Genomic DNA, 13,878 nt, shown 5'->3' with positions numbered 1-13,878 from the left:
TCTTGCCTGGCACAGCAACTTAGTACTCATAGTGCAGGTGTTCATTGCCAAAAGTTTACATACCACAAGGTTGAAAATGAGCTACTTTGAAGCTTGGTAGAGTATTCTGCATAACTCCCAACTTCAATGCAAGAGCATATTTTTTTACTACTTTTGACATTCAAGGCATCCAATATTTCTCGCAGCACAGCCAGTATGCCCTGAGCAATGGTATCAATAATTTCCCTAAAAAAATCACTGTTAAATGCTGCCACAGTAACGTACATTTTTAACGCAGAGAGCATATTTTTATTCCTATATTACTAACTCAAACCTGTTTGCATGAAAATTACAAGTGCACGGGAAACGTTGTGCAAGAAAGGCGATATGGCTCGCGCGCATCGCAGCGCACGCTTACCGCGACATATCGAGCTTTGATTATACCTGATATGGCTGGTCAGGTCGCTTTTAAAATAAAACTAACGTAGCAGGCATTAATTACAACTACTGGCGTTCAATCGTAACCGGTTGCCCAGTCATGTGATGCTCCAATGCGCGTCGGCTATGCCGTGCGCGCCGCAGCGTTTGACGCGTCGACCGTTTCTTTCTCAAGGCTAGCGAGCCCACAGTCAAAACACAGCAATAACTAAGCGTGTAAACATCGCAAATCCGACTAAAAGTTCACTTCACGAACCGCTATCGCAAGCGCGCACACCGCGTCACCCTCCGGGGTCTAGCGACGGTAGAGTCACGCGCACCACGAAGCGTTCGATGACCTCCGCCTTTCGAGCCACACAACTTCCCGTAATCTGGCTCGTTATCTCTGGCATTCCCATCGCGATAACGTCCGTGTTGAATACCACAGATTGAACAGAAACTCGGCCGAGCGAAGCGGCGAAAATGAACTCAATCCGCTCGCTACGCAGCTCAGGCGGCCGCCATCTTGCGTTGCGCCCGTGACATCCAATCAGGAGGGTCGCTGTTCTGCGCCCCGACCGGAGGACCAATAGCACTTCAGCATCTATTTCTAGCTTCGTTTGTGCGTCGTTTCTTTTCTGCCGTTTGTGCGTTTGTGAATGAACGAAGATAAAAGAGACGAGCGGAACCGGAAAGACGATCGCTCGGCCGATCTAACCATATCAAAATGGCCGCGCCCGGTGGCACCGTTGCGGAGATAGAGAGCTCCGAAAATTGCCGTTTTTTCGCCCTTTTGCGCTGATAGTTTGTCACCGCGCCTGACAAAAGTATTTTTTTATGCCACTTTGCGACGCTTTTCAGCGTAAAAACTTTGCAGACGCACAGAATAGGAAACATAGAAGCCGAATATGTGGGTTTCAAAAAAACGATGTTTTGGTCATTTTTCCGAAGTTGAAAGCCGCGTCCCCCCTTAAACCGAAACAGAACCCGCGCACAAAACGCTTCAATCATGTGACCTGTTCAGCTTGGGGCGACGCGTGGTGGAGAGCGGCAACGTTGGCAAAACATGCTCCGGCGCGGCTCTGAGCTTTCTAGCGCTGGAGCGAGCGCCTTTCTTTGGCGATCTCATACATCGGTTGCCTTGGCAACAAGGCACAAACCGCCCCAGAAGTCAGTTACGGTTGCGTGATCCCGGTTCAGCTCGGGGCCCCACCTCGCGACATGTGGGCACTGCAGGCGTACCACTCACTCTCATTAGGAAGTGTGAGATGCCTTTGGCATTACAGGAGGCGATGGTATGTGTGTTGTGGACGCCTTTGTTTCGCGATGAAATGCGACGTTGTGTTTCTGCGGGTGGATAGTGCTTCCCATGGTCTGGATTATCTTTCTCGAGCGACGTACGACTCAACCTCGCATGGGGTATGTGCAGTGTGCGTGGCTAGAAGCTATCTCGGCTTGCGCGCTTAAGTGACTTGCTGTTCGTCCTCGCAAACCGCGCGCGAGGTGAGTGCCGAATTTACGACGGGCAGGAGGAGGCAACCCATCGTCTGTCAATCGCGGTTCAGACTTGCAACGCATGTTGTGACGTTGTGTTCGTTCGAAACGCATCTCTGGATTGTTTTGAAGTGGGAAAAAATGTATCCGTCAAACCCGGGCATTCGGCTCAGGGTGTTCTCTGCGATTGCACGAAAGAAGTGCCGCGGGGCTTCAACGCTTTCTTTATGGAACGTACTCCGGCAAGAGAATATCCATGTCGTGTTATGGCCGTGTTGCATTCAATGGAACGGTTAAGCGTTTGTTTACACTTGTTTCGTTTGTCGTAAAATGTTCAAGCACTCCGACACTCCCCTGGCAGATCAACTGGCGAGTCGACGCTGAGCAGACGACTCATCTCTTTGCCGGAAGTGCGTGAAAAAGCCGCCCAATAGCAGGATGTCTAGCTCATGACGAACATCTGGGAATCGATGATGTAGACATGTGAAGATGGCGGCGCCCAAAAACACGAAGGAAAGGGTGAGAAAAAAGCGACAAACTTTGCAACAAAAGTGTGAGCTTTCCGCTGCGCGTAAAAGAGTAATACTTGGCCCAGATGACCTTGACGACCCAATCTAACGATTGCGCTACTTCGTTTAGTGTGCTCAAAATGCCTTTCAGGGCCCCTTTAATTAAAATCACAAATCACTTGTGCATTGCACACACACAAAAAGAATAAACCAATTGTTATGACAGTGACTACACAAAGTTAATTTGTCCGGCTTTGAAACACTTGTTACCGTCTTGAGTGTGCAACGGTGACTTGTAGTAGAGCTGCTTCCACGCTTCCTGACCTCAAGACCCTTCACAGTGTTTGAGGCATAAAGCCCTTCAAGGTTTAGGTGTTTGACTCAACGTAACTTAGCTTGGAAGTACTTCACTCAGATAGGCTCTTGCGTGGGCAAAAGGGCTGTGTGCAGTGGGCAGCACTTCAAAGCTGGCATTTGGCAAAGCTCTGTTATGCACAGCTCTATGCGACCCCCGACACCGTACACTGACGCCATTCTCTCGTCCCTCGTAGTTTCTGCTTCTGCTTCCACCTTCTGAAGACTTCCTACGCTCGCCAACTTTGGACACCCTAGACTGAGATAGTGATGTAAATAGAGCAATCACTCTTTCTTCGGGAATGCAGACAGCTTCCGCAAAATCCCACTTTGGTCGCTCCCACCACAGCTTTCTTTCTTTTTTTGCTTCCAAGTGAGCTTGCAATAGCGCACTCCTTTTGAACGGGGTTACTTAACTTGTTAATTGTTATCTGGGTGGGGTGTGTGTGTGTGTTAGAGGTGTGCATGGGCTCGGGATTACCCGAAAACCCGGGCCCGGCCCGGCCCGTGCCACGATACTTACTTTTCACCCGGGCCCGAGCCGGACTCGGGCCGAAATGTAAATGCTTCGGACGGGCTGGACCGGCACAGTAAAGCAATAGTTAGGTTTTCTACGATATCACAGAAACTACATGATGCTCACGCGGTAAAAGCCTGGGTCAGGCTTCTTTTTACATTCCACGGGACTTATCGTTAGGCCCTGAGGCACACGTGGGCGTATGGCAAGCCGGTAAGCATGAGAGATCTGCAACTGCATGTCTTGGGATGAACTGAGCAATACATGCGGCTCAGCGACGCACCACCTAGGGAAGTGCAACAAATGACAATTCAGCGTGACTAGTTTCCACCTCTAAGTTAGGGCGAAAACAAATTTTCAAGATGGAACACTTTGAACTGCAAACGCTGCCAGAGAAACCTGTGTCTCCATCTGTTTTCTGTAGCAGTGCCCTATTCAGAGTTGCGTTGCCTTCTCTGAGCCAACAAAAGTGAAGCTGTCAAAGACTGAGGTGACAATTCAACTTTTAGTTTTGCTCTTTGTTTCGGCGGGAAAACATTGTGGCGAGCGCAGCTGGTGGTAGGAGGTGGCCTGTGCCCTCGGGCATCGTGGCTGGCAGACGAAGACGAAAGGAAAAGCGCAACAGGGGAGTAGGGTGGTTTAAACGCGCCAACAGCCGCCTAAACAGTAACACTTACTATGATTGAAACTTTATAGATAATCGATATGAGTTGGTATAGAACGTAGAGAAGCGGCGACGATAAAATGTGCATAAATGTACGCGTGTACTTCGCGTCTCGATAAAAAGAAGGGACCGAGTTCGACAGCCCTATATACTCTTGAGAAAAGGAAACGTATACGGACGAAACAACAAAGCAAGTACACACCCTGTTTAAACAAACACGAACCGGCTGGTCCCCTGGCATACAGGTTCCATTGCTGGATAGCAATTGCAAGAATCAGGTTCAAATGCCCACGGTGCCATTCTATTTTCAATTGCTTGTTTTAATTCAGTTGTGGCACATTATGAAATTCTACACAAAATGCCGAGTGGTTTTGTTCCCTTTAGGTGAGCTCCAGCTCTTTTTTTTTTAACTTTTCAGTGGTTTGGGCCATTTCGGTTTTGGCTACTTTTCTTGAATATTTTTCAATATTACCATGAATATGTCCGTGGTTGGGGGGTTTTTGGTTCATCTTTTTTTGGTCACCTTTAAGTCGGTTTCAATTCTTTCGTATGCAGCTGAGTGAAGGACAGCTGCGGTAGGGATATGTGCATGATTGTTATGTTTAATTGGGGTTGTTTTGCCCATTTAATGTTGGTTTTGCCTGTTATCATTTCCCTTACGATGCATTTTACCGCCTTCAGGTAGTTTTCGCTTCCAAACGTGCCCCAATCAGGCGGGGGCCCCGAAGGTATTTGGGTTGGAAACACGCAGCCGGGCTGGGCCATAAGGTTAAGGTCTCGGGCCGGGCCAGGCCGGGCCTACTGCGATAAGCACCGGGCCCGGACTGGGCTCGGGCCCAAATTTTCGGCCCGTGCCCAGCTCTAGTGTGTATGTCCTGTTTGCTCAGAGGTCACAATTGGTAATAAAACAGCACTGTTCGTCCGTGACTGCTCTTGGCTACATCCCCACTCCAGTTTCCTGGTTTTTCCCGTTAAAGGAGTACAGACACGAAAACTTTGTGTTCCATTTTCCTTGCTTTTATCGATGCTTAATGGTCTGGCGAACCCGACACAGCACCTTAAATACTTCAGCGTGCAATAATTAATTACATTGAACGGTCTGAAAATAGTTTGTTTCAATTTCCGGCGCTTTCAGCTTGAAAGGCGCATATGACAGAATCCCGGCGTGACCCCACCGCTTTGTGCGGACGTCAAAACACTGCGGAGGCCGGTGGGGGCGTTGTTTCGACCGCACTGCCGCCGGAGCTGAACGGCTGAGCTGCCTGAAGGTGCTAGGCCTACCACTGCGGCGGAAACTCGATGACCGCTTTCAATAAAAGTCCTGATGGCGACTTCTACTGCTATTCCGGACTATATTATCGCTTCCTTTCCTGTGTGTGGAACTTTATTTTTGCCAACAGTGCCTTTCTGGGCAGCGGTTATGCCTGTAGCTCTGGCTACGTGCACCCGTTTGTGAATGCGCCGGTGGCCGCTCGCCGCTCACGGGGCCGCGCACGTGAAGTGATGTCACGAGTTTTTGACAAGTGCTGTCCGCGTCACCTCTTTTGGCTACACTGATGTCCATTTGCTGAGCGCCGCTTTGCACGCTGTTCTGTCGGAGCGATAAATGAGATCCAATTAAACTATGTTCTTCGCATCGCAGGCCGCTCATATTTCAGTCAGGGTATTCTGTTGTTGTAAAAGAAGCGAACTGCGTAATAATATTAGCACAAAAAAATTGGTGTCAGTACCGCTCTAAGTGTGGCCTTTGCCATTGCTTACAGGCAAACAGTCAGCCAGTGCATACCAGTGCAACAGGCACAGCCAGGGCATGCAGGTGCATCTATGGCACAGAAACACATCTGGAAATGTGACTACTCTGTAGCGGGGTACTCCTAACGATTCACCTCCCGGGATAGGCACATGTCCTGGTGGACCCTGGAGATGACACCTTCAATACACACACATTCACGCGCTAAAGGACAGACCCTGCTCTTAATTTCTAAGCAAACCCTGTGAAACTCGTCAGTCTTTCCGTTTTTTTTTTCCACTGATTTCAAATATGCCATTATTTTTTGAGTAAGTCAGTTAGTTACCAAGATGATTAGAGACAAGTAGTCATTTTGGAAGGAACAATAAATAGACATAACAGTGTTGGCCATAAAACTGCAATCTTTATATTTTCCAATACTATGAACCCTGGTGAATGCAACAAGAGAATGGTTTTTTTTTTATGCACTGCTTGGAGCTAATTTTACAGCTCATTAAACCTTGGTGGCACCAGTGGCAAGGGATCATTTCGAATGCCCATTTCAAAAAACAGTTTAATGAGCTGTAAAATTAGTTCTTAGCGGTGCATCAAAAAGCCGGTTCTCTTATTGCACTCACCAGGGTTCACAGTATTGAGAAATATTACAGTTTTATGGCCAACACTGTTTCGTCTATTGTTCCTCCAAAAATGGCTAATTATCACCAACTACCTTGGTAACTAATTTACTGACTCAAAAAAATAACGGCATAATTGAAATCACTCGAAGAAAAAGCAGTGAGACTGACAAGTTTCACAGGGTTTGCTTAGAAATTAAAAGCAACTGTTTTAAGAGCCATTTTAACCGATTTTGGGTTTTGGGATAGCTGATATCGGCGATCCATGACTTCGCGTAGCGCAAAACACGGACAAGCACGGAGAGAGTAGCGCTTGCGCCCGTCCCCTATTTCTGCATTTCTTGTCCGTTTTTGCAGCACACGAAGTCATGGAAGATTCATGTGGTTCTTCACTGCAAATAGTAGTGTCCCCCCACTCCGGTGGCTCAAGTGGAACCAGGAGTGGTATCCCAATCACCACACAGAACCTCTGCACCTCTGACAATGTTCCAGGTCTCCTCGATTAGTGCCTGAACCTGATGATGATGAACCTGAACAGCACGCTGCATTGCTCACGCAGAACCGGAACATGCGGAACCGGAATATAACCGGAACCGAAGACTCTACTGCCTCAGAGGACGCCAATGTGCAATCCTAGTGGGCGTGAACATACTTGGCAAGCCGACAGCTTCATACCTGTCCTACCTACAACTGTGAACGTGGCCGAAAACAAAACGAAACAAAAAAAAAAGTTCCGACCACTTCTCTACATAACAGCGCTGTGGCTGGCTGTAAGTGCGATGGAGTGCCTGTGGCTGTTGGGAAGGGCGGTGTCCCGTGCCCCACACAACTGGGATATGTTTTTTTTCCAGCGCAAAAAAAGACAGGATCTTAGAGAAAGGACACGGACGGGACAAACGCTAGACTAAGTCCCACACAACTTGGCTTCAATACTAAACACCACATGGGTGCAAAGCAAAGTGGCATTAGCCTTGGGTACGGTTTCAACCCGGACATGGATTCAACGCAAGCTGAAACTGGTCTGATTCCCAGATACAGTAAAAGCTTGTTAATTCGAACTCGAGGGGGGCCATAAAATTGTTTGAATTAAGCGGAGTTGAAATTAGCGGGAGGGCGCTAGAATGAATAGACGCCGCGCCACACAGCGCCGGTGGAACACAAAGAAACCACCTCTGGACTCGTTATCCTGAATTTGGTGCTACTGCACGTTTGTGGCAAGCGATTTTGTAAATAATGCTTCGTAAATAATAATCGCATGTTCCAGAGCACCGGCACCGGTGGCGCGGCGCCCCCCGCAGACACGCAGGCACGCATGCCACGTTGTTGTTTTTCTGTTTCGTTGTTTTGCATCTCTAGTAAATTTGGTTTGGTTTAGGTTTGCAACGCATTGTAATCACTCTGGGCCGACTTCTACTGCGAGGAGCGATGGAAACCAGGGGGATCATAGTTCGAATTAACCGTTCTGGATACTGATGCGTTCGAATTATCGGAAGTTTTCCCCCATTGAAGTATACAGAGCTGTGCCGGGACTGGGGCGCAAGTTCGTTATTAACCAGAAATTCAAATTAACCGAGTTCGAATTAACGAGCTTTTACTCTGTACATGCAACCACGATGAGGCTGGACACTTGAGGTGAAGGTGGAGGCTAGTGAACTTGAAACCAACTTGTCTTGCCCGATATGACTCCGCAAGTGCCCAGTGGAGGCTGTTATGGGTAATAGACAAGCGAGGTTTTACAGCGGTCAGGGGAAGGAGGGCAGGGGCCTGAGACGAACCTGTTGGGCTTGGAGAAGCCCCGTCCGCCGGGGCAGCCGCACCGGGGAGCGTCGCAGTGGCTGTACCGGAAGAGCAGCTCCCGGTACGCGTTGGGTTCCTGCTCCCACGAAGCGTCTCTGCGCACAGGGCGGGAGGCAGCAATGGGGGGGAGGAAGCCATCGGGGTGAGAGGGGTCAGAGAGGGGACACTCAAAGGGCCCTGCAACACCGAGCGGCCAAACAGCGGCAGGGTTGCCCTGCGTTGGCTGGGGCACACCTGTTAGCCATACGCTCTAACGTCTCCTTTAAGGGGGGTCACGGCTCTTAGAACAACTTCTTTTAATTTTCAAGTAAACTTTGTGAAACTTGTCAGACTTGCTGTTTTCTCCCCACTGATGTCAAATGCGCCATTATTTTTTCAGCTGGTCAATCAGTTCTCAAGATAGTTAGAGATAATCAGCTATTTTTGAAGTAACAACAGACAAAACAGTGTTGGTCGTAACACTGTAATCTTTGTATTTTCCAATACTATGAACCCTGGTGAGTGCAATGAGAGAATCAGTTTTTTGACGCACCACTTGGAACTAATTTTATGGCTCAATAAACTTCGGTGACACCAATGGCAAGGAACTACTTCGAACGCCCATTTCAAACACCAAAGTTTAATGGGCTTTAAAATTAGTTCCAAGCAGTGCATCGAAAAACCAGTTCTCTCATTGCACCCACCAGGGCTCATAGTATTGGAAAATACAAAGACTACAGTTTTATGACTAACACTGTTTTGTTCTGCCAAAAATGACTAATTATCTCTGATTATTTTGGGAACAAACTGACGGAACCAAAAAATAATTGCATGTTTCAAATCAGTGAAAAAAAAAAAGCACCAACACTGGCAAGTTTCACAGTTTACTTGAAAATTAAAAGGAGTAGTTTTAAGAGCCATGTCCCCCTTTAAGGGGCACATGGGCCTTTGGGAACGAAAAACTGACAAAAATAAAAGCATTTTTTAAGAACCACTTCTCTCTTGTTGGTTGGCACAGCTTTTCCTCTGAAAAGGGAATAGTACCTGAACAGTGCTAGATATTTATAAACGCTGTACAGGTGCCCCAAAAAGTAAATGGAGCACGGCTTGGAGATTTGGAGGGGATATCTTCACACTATGCCTAGTCAGCAACCTCAAAGTGACTTTTCAAGAAAGTCGTTCTAATATACAATCTGGCAATATATACAAATATACAATACAATGCACATATTCTATTTACGCTAACAGTCGCATAAAATAGAAATTATTCTAATTTCACGAAGCAGTGCTCCGTTTACTTTTTGGGACACTTGTACAGGCCCAATGTCGGTGAAAAAAAAAAAACAAAATGTGAGAAATATCGCAGCCTCTAGTGCAGTTAGAATGATAATTTCCTTTGCAGTGTGAGGCTGAATGTTTAAACCTTGCAATATGGGAAATTTTGCATTTCATGTTTCAGCGATTGTTTAATTAGTTTTTTTTGTAATTGGTTAGCAGGTGTACTTTAAACCTAGTAGTTAGAGTTGATGTAAACTTACTGTGATTGCCAGAGAAAAAAAACTGCTTCCAACATTGCATTCTCTACAAATTCTGGTATCTATTCATGCCTTGCTGGTAATTTTTTTGCTGGATAGTTTTATTTCTGTTGTTGTCAAGAACAATCAAAAGAGATTTGTAATTATTTCGCAAACTAATTACCGTACATCAAAACTAATTGTATACTTGAAATCAGCTAAATAAACTGGACATGCTTATGAAGTTACATTAAAATTGGTCGGAAAGCAAAAAAAGTGAGACCAGCGTGCCCTTTTAAAGGTGTTGTGCCACCAAATTTTAAGTCTGTAAAAAGCCTGCTGTAGGCTTCCTCTGCATGCAACGACCCTCAACACGAAGTGCTGGGTACAGCAAGCGCTTAATATATATTTTAATTCGCTTCTAAAAATTACCTAAATGCTCTTCTGGAAATCGGGACCCATCGCTAGCGCCACGAACCATGACGTCAGTGAATTGCCAGCGCAGCAAAGTTTGTGACGTCATACAACGCTAGCGACTCGAGCGACGTGAACGTGAACTCCAGTTACCACAGTTTGTTTGGTCGCTTGGTCGTATCGACACACTATACCGATACGACGGCGACGACGACGCGACGCCGACGAGTCGTTAAAACATCGGCCAACTGCCGAATTGCCAGACCGCGTTGTCACACCACGCCGACGGCGACACAAACACGTCGGCCGATGGAAAGTCGCCGTAGTGTGACTGACTCGCCGACCGAAGACGCCAACAAAACCGGTCGCCTGACTGGTCGCACGACGCGTCGTCAATCGACCGAGAAGCGAAAACTGCGCCCCGACAACATTCGTGCCGCAATGAACGCGGCTCTATTTTGTTAGTTTCTGGAATGTAATAAACTCAGTAAGTTCCATGAAGCCCATACAACTCAACACTAGCGCTAATGCGATCCGTATTTTGGCGTTCGACGCTTCGGCCGTGCTCTTCGGCGACGCCGCTACCCCGGAATGCGTGTGCGATCGGCTCGCCTGTAGAAAATATAAGGTCAGTTTCGTGCAGAAGAACAGTTACGTAGGGTAATTTGGGTAATAAGAGATCAGTATCGGCAAAGGTTTTTAACGTAAAACCAAAGTACGGCAAGCACTATCCCTTCAGTGCAAAATCGCAGTCGCAGCCGGGCACACTTATTTTTGCGAGCGCTTTCGCAGAAGAGCAGAGTTGATGGCGATAAGCTGTCGCGGGGGCTTCGCGGAACCTTGCTGCGCAAGCGCTATTTAAAAAATGTGAGTTTGCAAGCCAGGAATTCTGTAAACTAGCTAGTAAACACCGACGTACGACTCCAAGGATGGGCTTCCATCTAGTACACCGGCTATATCGCGGAGTGGAATCGTTTGTTCGCTGGCTCAGTGGTCTCGCGCGTTCCGCCCATCCGGTCAACGTTGCCGGTTCGATTCGCGGCGGGGGCAGCTTTTTTTTTTTTTTTTAGCGTTTTTTTAGCATTTTTATGGTTTGCAAATCCATGGTTTTCATTTGTCTGCATCCGAGGATGCAGACAAAAAATCCGCGTCGGAGCTGTCGCGGCTTGACGTGACGAGTCGGCGTGTTTACTTCCGTGGTGAAGCACGTATGTGGGGGAGCAGACGCCGCAGTAAAGTCGCAACGTACCGCAGCGCCGCATGGTAGACACGCGTGGCAGAGCGTCCGCGCAACCATAGCCTCCTATATAACCTACTAAAGGAGGCTATGGCGCAACGCTGTGACGTCACTGCTTGAATCGGCGCCCAGAAACCGAAACCGAATCCTGTTCACATGAATCGTGCGATAATAAATTTTTTACTCAGAATATGTGCATGTGAGAGCATGTATCATGCTTTCTAATGAAATATAAAACGTTTGCAACAAAGAATGCACAAGCAACAAATTTGGTGGCACAACACCTTTAAAGAGGTCGTGAAGAGATTTTGAAAAAAAAAAAAAAAAAAGTGTTGTGTGTGCGCTTATAACCGTGGAACCTTGATAAACAAACAATGAATACCCGTTTCGTTGCCCGATATCGGCAAATAGGAAAACAAATGCAGTTACGGTTTCACCGAGGCCTTCCTCCTCAACTCGTGAAGTGACGTTTCAGTAAGTCAGTAAGCAGCCAATCACAGTTCTCCCTTGTCTGCACAATATGTCGGCATAGGGCGGGCTTGCAAATCTTCAGATAAAGCTACAACATCGGTGCCATGATGAAACTCGTCCTGCAACTGAACGGGAGATCTCTGGTCTCTGATACGACTTATCAACATGGTGGAACTTTCAGTCAACAACGCGGGCAAGTGGCGCAGGCAGAAGTAACCACGCTTAATCTAAACTGGGCATTTGTAAACTGTTTACTCTGTTTCACACGAGTCTAAACTGTCGTTTTGCTAGCCGATATTCATGCACAAGTTTGCCGAGCCTGTAATGTGAGTTGCACGAACGTAAAACTTCTGACCTGACGAGATAACGACCAAACGCTTAAGATGAGAATTTATTACAAAAACACGTTTATCGAAGGAACTTCGAGTAGTCGGAACTTAAAACCCATCCATCATTTACTCATCAAGCGCAAAAATAACTAGGATAAGTAGCGATACAGCGCCGAGTCCCACCATCACGCAATTCGACGATTGCTTTCCTGTAATAAACAATGCTGTTAACACTGTTTTGTTGATTGTATCCGCTCCCCTTTGGCTTACTGCAGAAGCGTTCAACAGTAAGTTGGCGGTTAAATCTCTGGGTTGATTAGAATTTATGAAAACACGACAGACTTCTGGGTTATAAATGCGAAGAGGCTTTTATGCAGCAGTTTTTCGCTGCGCGCGCTTCTCACGTCGATAGTGTAGTGGGTAAAGTGTTCGACAAGGCTGGCCGCAACGTTTGGATGGCCCGGAGACCGCAAGTTTGAATCGAACATGGGGCACATTTATTTTATTTTTTTTTTTTGCGAGCGGTTTTGAGCCATTTCATCGAAAACAGGTAAGATTCCGAAGAGAATTCGGCAAAATAACGTGAAATTCAGCAGGGCAACTGGCTACAAACTGTACAAACAGTCCGTAGGGAGTTCTGCTGCAATGGTTGCCAGACAACTGCAACGGTCACGACATCGCTCACGTGGATGGAAAACTCGTTTTTGGCAACAAATAAAGGATGCATTATTTTTAAAATATCGGGCTCGCCGCTGTACATAACAATATACACAAAGAACGTTGAACGCGATGAACTCTCGAATGTACTTGACGTGACGTCACTCTAGTTGCACTGCCGACCGACGACGCGAGCATGGTCGCTTACGATGCGCCTCAAAACGAGAATTTCAAAGGCGCCTCCTAAATTCCAGGAGCAATGAATTGTGAAAATATTTGGGATTTCTGTTCTTAAAAGGTCGTTCAAGCAGACAAAAATAATCAAAGACAAATGCATTTTCTCTTCACGACCCCTTTAAGGGCGGACATGGCTCTTACAACTACTTCTTTTAATTTGGAAGTAAACTCTGTGAAACTTGCCAGTCTTGGTGCGTTTTCCCCACTGATATGCCATTATTTTTTTTAATCAGTCAATTAGTTACCAAGGTAATTAGAGATAATTGGTAATTTTTGGAGGAACAACAGACAAAACAGCGTTAGCCATAAAACTGTGGTCTTTATATTTTCCGATACTATGAGCCCTGGTGAGTGCAATAAGAGAATCGGTTTTTTGATGCACTGCTTGGAACTAATTTTATAGCTCATTAAACCTTGGTGGCACCAGTGGCAAGGAACCACTTCGAATGCCAATTTCAAACACCAAAGTTTAATGGGCTTTAAAATTAGTTCCTAGCAGTGCATCGAAAAACCGATTCTCGTATTGCATTCATCAGGGTTCATAGTATTGGAAAATGTAAAGATTACAGTTTTATGGCTAACGCCGTTTTGTCTGTTGTTCCTCCAAAGATGACTAATTATCTCTAATCATCTTGGTAACGAATTGACTTACTCTAAAAATAATGGCATATTTGAAATCACTGGGAAAAAAAGCAGCAAGACTGACAAGTTTCACAGGGTTTTCTTCCAAATTAAAAGGAGTGGCTGTAAGAGCAGTGTGGCCCCTCAAACGCTGCCCAGAGAGAGGTGGGAAGGTGGAGTGGACGTACTGCTCGGGTATGTAGATGCCGCGCTCGGCCATCTCCTTGCGGAACAGCTCTTCGTTGTTGCAGTTGCCGCAGCGGAAGAAGTGGCTCCCCGCATTCAGGGCTTGGCGCTGCACAGTGTGTAACAATGCACAGGCAG

General features: G+C 46.8%; 1 protein-coding gene across 3 annotated transcripts in view; it reads right to left on the bottom strand.

Moving 5' to 3' along the window:
• LOC144162502 (E3 ubiquitin-protein ligase PHF7-like) overlaps positions 1–13,878 on the bottom strand; it is a 32,114-nt gene that overhangs the window by 12,668 nt on the left and 5,568 nt on the right. For all 3 annotated transcript variants that reach the window (XM_077693065.1, XM_077693064.1, XM_077693066.1), the window contains exons 6-7: positions 13,743–13,849; positions 8,074–8,190 (exon numbers count right to left, since the gene is read on the bottom strand). In XM_077693065.1, coding sequence (XP_077549191.1) covers positions 8,074–8,190; positions 13,743–13,849 — 224 coding nt within the window. The remainder of the gene's footprint in view (positions 1–8,073; positions 8,191–13,742; positions 13,850–13,878) is intronic.

This window comes from Haemaphysalis longicornis, unplaced genomic scaffold, assembly GCF_048455015.1.
Source record: "Haemaphysalis longicornis isolate Haplotype H1 unplaced genomic scaffold, Haemaphysalis longicornis Haplotype H1 scaffold_12, whole genome shotgun sequence".
Classification (NCBI taxonomy): Eukaryota; Metazoa; Arthropoda; class Arachnida; order Ixodida; family Ixodidae; genus Haemaphysalis; species Haemaphysalis longicornis.
This window is presented reverse-complemented; position numbering and strand designations above follow the sequence as displayed.